At 35.3% G+C, this 5,385-nt stretch overlaps 1 protein-coding gene across 1 annotated transcript; it reads left to right on the forward strand.

The window, feature by feature from the left end:
• The first annotated feature begins 247 nt into the window (after positions 1 to 247).
• Positions 248 to 1,435, forward strand: LOC143613073 (uncharacterized). Its single transcript, XM_077086913.1, has 4 exons — positions 248 to 319; positions 437 to 679; positions 762 to 1,011; positions 1,104 to 1,435. The coding sequence occupies exons 1-4, from the start codon at positions 248 to 250 to the stop codon at positions 1,433 to 1,435; spliced, it is 897 nt and encodes a 298-aa protein (XP_076943028.1).
• Positions 1,436 to 5,385: the final 3,950 nt, after the last annotated feature.

A 5,385-nucleotide genomic window follows, 5' to 3' on the forward strand; every position in this document is an offset into this window, starting at 1 on the left:
CGCTTACGGCTATCTAATAGTTGTAATCCGTTTATTTTTTACTGAGTCTTCGACCTCACATCATCTTTAAAGACCACACTTGTTTTCAAACAAGAGATGTTAACTTGTGTACCATCAATTGGTTAGCTAGGGAAATTGAACCCACAGTTAAAAGTGATCCAAGCAAGAAGCCTAGAAATATTTTAGAAGATTTGCAAAAGAAAGTTCAAATATTGTTTCTCCATATCAGGTTAGTAGGGCTAAGGCCATGGCTGAAAAAAAGGTTCTTGGAGATTATGAAGCTCAGTATGGCAGTCTAAGGGATTATATTGAAGAACTTGTTAGATCTAATCCAGGTACGATAGTCAAATTAGATGTTGAAACTTGTTGCAACCCTAGAAGTCCATCAAGGAAGTTTAGAAGAATATATATATAAATATGTTTTGGTGCACTAAAGGAGGGGTTTAAGCTAGGTGGGAGAGATCTACTTGGCCTTGATGGGTGTTTCATGAAAGGGCCATTTCCAGGACAGATCTTGACAGCAGTTGGAATGGATGGAAACAATGGAATCTATCCACTTGCACACTCATTGGTGGAGGCTGAGACAACTACTAGCTGGACCTGGTTTTTAGAATGTTTGGGGGATGATTTGGATCTGCATTCAAATAGTAATTTCACCTTCATAAGTGACAGGCAGAAGGTTTGTTTTAGCTTTCTTGATTTTTACATATATATGATTTTTTTGTTTGACTATTATTCATGCATTTAATTGTTGTATTTAGGGTATAATCCCAGCTTTACAAAAGGTGTTTCCAAGTGCTGAACCTAGGTATTGTTTAAGACATATACATGAGAACATGAAGCCAAGGTGGAGAGGTGTTGTGTTAAAAAACATGCTTAAAAAATATGCCTTTGCAACCACACCACAAGAATTTGAAAGGAGTATGAAAGAAATCCAAGACAAAGATACTTCAATCTATGATTGGTTGAAAGAGATTCCACCAAAGCATTGGTTCAGAGCTTATTTCAGTGGTATGTCTTTTCATTAGCTAAAGAGTATATGTAGTTCATTGAATTGAATTTATATAAGGTTTGTGATTGTGTATTCCATCAATTTATTGCAGTTAGGCCTAGGTGTGGTGTTTTATTGAACAATCTTTATGAGGTCTTTAATAGGCAGTTGATTATGGGAAAACACAAACCTGTTATTACTTGTCTTGAGTTCATTTGGGAGTATCTAATGAAAAGGATGGTTGTGGTGCATAAGACCATTGCTAGGACTCAAGGGCCATTAACACCAGTTGCAAAAAAGTTGTTTGACAAAATCATGCTGAAGCAAACAACTACATTGTTATATGGAATGGCGGTACAAAATATCAGGTTACAGGTCCAACCAATGAGAAGAGAGCTATGGATATGGAACAAAGAACTTGCTCATGCAGAAGAAGGGAACTGACTGGCATGCCATGTAGGCATGCAGTAGCTTGTATTTATGATATGGCCATGAATGGGCAAGGTGATGGCATACCAGAGAAGTGGGTGGATGAAGCATATTATTTACAGACATGGAAAAAAGTCTATTCAAAAACCTTAGACCCAATCAATAGTATGGACTTATAGATGGCCAATCTCTGAGTGCCCAACTACCTTAACAGCCCCAAAATATCACAAGCAAATAGGTAAACCAAAGAAAAATAAAAAGAAGTCTGCTGAGGAGTTGAGCCAGAAACTTTCAAAATGTGGTAAATTGACAAGGGAAGGTGGTTCTGTAAAATGTGATAATTGCAAGCAAATTGGACATAACAAGAGATCTTGTGGCAAGAGCAAAGGTGATGCTGCTAAGTCAAAGGGTAAGTCAAAGGGAAAGGGTAAAAAAGATGAGGCTGGTAAGTCAAAGGGAAAAGGGAAGGCTGCTAAGTCAAAGGGAAAAGGAGGTGGGGATGCTAGAACACAAGCTGACAAGGCACCAAAGCGGGCTAGAACAGAAGATGCAGTCTAATTGGTTAGTGGTTGGATGTTAAAAACTTTATTTTACCTATGTTATTTTGTTTAATGTTAAGTGTTTGAATGTTTAGTACCAAACTTTGCTTGTAATGGTATGTTTAAAACTTTGTTTTGGATGTGTTTGAATGGTATTATGTTTTGGTAAGTTGTTTAATGTGTGGCATAATTCATGTTTTGGTTTTGGTAAGTTTGTTTTGGTTTGTTTATTACTGTTTTAGCAAGTTTGTTTTGGTTTGTTTGGTATTATGTTTATTACAATTTTGGTAACTTTATTTGGTTGCTTATAAAAGTTGTTCTATGACTTGAATTTTTGGCATGTTTATCCTATGGTTGTTGCTAATGCACTTTGGTTAGTTTTGGTTGGTTAGTTGCTATTGCACTTTTGGTTAGTGTTAAATGTTTAGGTTTGTTTTGGTTAGTATGTTGCTATTGCACTTTGGATGCTGGATCACAGTTTGGTTGTTGCAAGTGTTACACCATATTACACCAAACATATCTTTTACATAGATTTTACCATATTACCACCAAACATACCTTTTACATAGAATACAAACAACAAAACTACATAATAATCAAACTTGCAGACATACTTGCGTTAGATTGCCATTTAAATGCATAGTAGAAAATGAAAAATAGCCATGAGATGCATAACACTTGTTTGAGCCTTTTGTTCTCCATCACCAATTTTCTTCTAATTTCTTCAAGGGTTGAGTTTGTCTTAGCCATGACTCTTGCCTTTTCTTTATATTCGTTAGTTGACTTCAAAAGGCCCGGTATAATAGCACTCGCTCTTTGATACATAGGAGGATCAAGCCATAGAACAAACCCACAGTTTCGTCCCTTCCATTCACAAAATTTGGTTAGAAACAACACCAAGTACATGAACAATAAGTAGGTTAGAAACATACCGGTCTTGCACAACAATAAAATCGTCTCCCAGGGTTATACGATGTCCAGGAGGTTCGAATAATGGTTGGTGAGCCGCATGAGCAAACCACCATGGTAGGGAGGCGGATAAAAGGTGTAAAGAAAGGAGGGAGGCGGCTGAGAGTGAAAGAATGGAGTTAGGGTTTGGATGATAATAAAGGGGGAAGGGAAGGAGCTTAAAATAAAAAATAAAATAAAAAAAAAACTAAAGTTACTATTATGCCCTTGACTTAACGGACAAATTAAACGGGTTAACAAAAAAGTACTAAAATGGCCAGTTTTTTTAACATGGGGTATCCAGTTGTGAAAAATTTAAAAAAAATACTAAAGTTTCTTAGTTGTTAAAACCATAGGTACTAAAATGGCACTTAACTCTATTATGAATCTTATCGATTGTTTCTTGAATCAAATCGGATCTTGAAATTTGAGTATCACACACATCTGTCCAACAAAGTGACGATCTACATTTTCTCCTGTATAATGCTTCATAAGGAGCTGCTTGTATACTACAGTGGTAACTGTTATTGTACGAGAACTCAATGAGCGGGAGGTGTTGATCCCAGTTCCCTTTGAAATCCAGTACACAAACACGAAGTAGATCTTCTAAGGTGTAAGGCCCCTTTACCGGTGCCTCACTTTAACGTTGGATTTACTCATAAACACAGTTCTAAATATCATAGTTAATTAAAACTTTACGCGGAATATAAAACTTTCAAAAATATTACACAATAATTCATAACTTGTCTTTAAACATAACTTGAAACATGTCTTTCAGTTTAAACATTAACAAATAAATATTCATATGCCAGCTTCTTTAATCATCTGCCATGTGTCTCCCATCAAGCCAGCTGTCTCATCCTACTCACCTGTGTGCATACTAAAAGTCAGCTACGCTGAGTGAGTTCTAATTAATCATACAACATACAATCAGTTTACATTCTTGCACACATGCCCGAAGGGGTGTACATTATTCATACTTTACTTTTACATGCATATCTATCCATACTATTTAAAGAGCCTTCCGCTCTATAACCTCACAGATATTATAAGGTTCTGGTCCCCAACATAACAGATATTATTAGGGTCTGGTCCCTATCCTCACATATATTATTAGGGTCTGGTCCCTATCCTCACAGATATTATTAGGGTCCGTCCCTATCCTCATAGATATTATTAGGGTCTGGTCCCTTTATTTTGTACAACTATAACATACATGCCTTTACATACCTTCCTTAATAATACGTGCAATATCCGAAGATCGTTCACGTACTATCTCATAACATACCTAACATACGTATCATACATAACATACATACTTCATTCATACATCATATACATCAATCATATCTTTAATTACCATCTGACGGTACATGCAATATCCGAAGATCGTTCACGCATCGTCATGCAATCATCATACAGAAATCATACCAAGCATACACTTACAACTTAAGGTAAGTGTATTAACTATCACATCGAGTATGAACACAGCCCCGAAAACATGTGTCACACCCTGACCAAAGGCGGCGGAACATGTCGGGGTGCAACCGATTGCCCAAATACACAAGACACTATTTAAAGTGACAATATTTAATCAACTCATTTATTTCATAAATCAATAATCAACACCTCTCGTTCACACAAACAATTTAATACAAGTAACATTTATATTGTTCGTTTTACTAATACCCTAATAGTCTTGGTAACGTTTCTCATCAAGTCCTCGAGTCAACAAAAGTCAAACCTGTAACATTTCATAAAATAAAGTTTGTTAACACAAAGGTTGGTGAGCAATTCATAAGTTTGAGCATATAAGTATATAGTAATAAAAAGCCACAAAACTTGTATACAAAAAAATAAATAAAAACTATAAACTTGGATAAATTGACAATCGCTAATAGAATTACGTTAGCGCCACCTAGCTATAAGGGGATGCCATATAGTCTAGGATTTTACAGTTTATCGTTAATTGCATTACGTTAACGACACCTTGCCATTACCAAATGGTTTAGGATTTATAGATTCCACCATCCAAAAGAGATAAATACATAGACAAATAAGCATAGAACACCAAATCGAGCAATTATTCAAGTAAAGTATACAATCACGTTTGTGGGTTTAAAGATTCAAGTAATTAAAGCAATTAGTTTGATAAGTATAAAATGTCACCCCAAAACGAAATATGGAAAAAGGGGTATGAAAGTACTCACCTCGATTGATGAACCGAGAAATAAATAAATAAATAAATGAAGCTCGAACGGTAAACGAACAGATCCGACTTGAAACGATAAACACCTTAGCTAAAATATATAATGTAATATATATTAATGAACTTGTAACCATAATGAAACTATATTGAACATTGAATGAGAAGGTTCGGCTGTTAATCAGGTTACCGGTTAGTTTGTTAATGATTAGGGACTCGTACTTAAATGATAATTAATATGAAAATAATATTATTTTATTGGTCTTTTAAAT

The sequence above is a fragment of the Bidens hawaiensis genome, unplaced genomic scaffold, assembly GCF_021521415.1.
Source record: "Bidens hawaiensis isolate Kalapana, Puna unplaced genomic scaffold, B.hawaiensis_p1.1 tig00000237_1, whole genome shotgun sequence".
NCBI lineage: Eukaryota > Viridiplantae > Streptophyta > Magnoliopsida > Asterales > Asteraceae > Bidens > Bidens hawaiensis.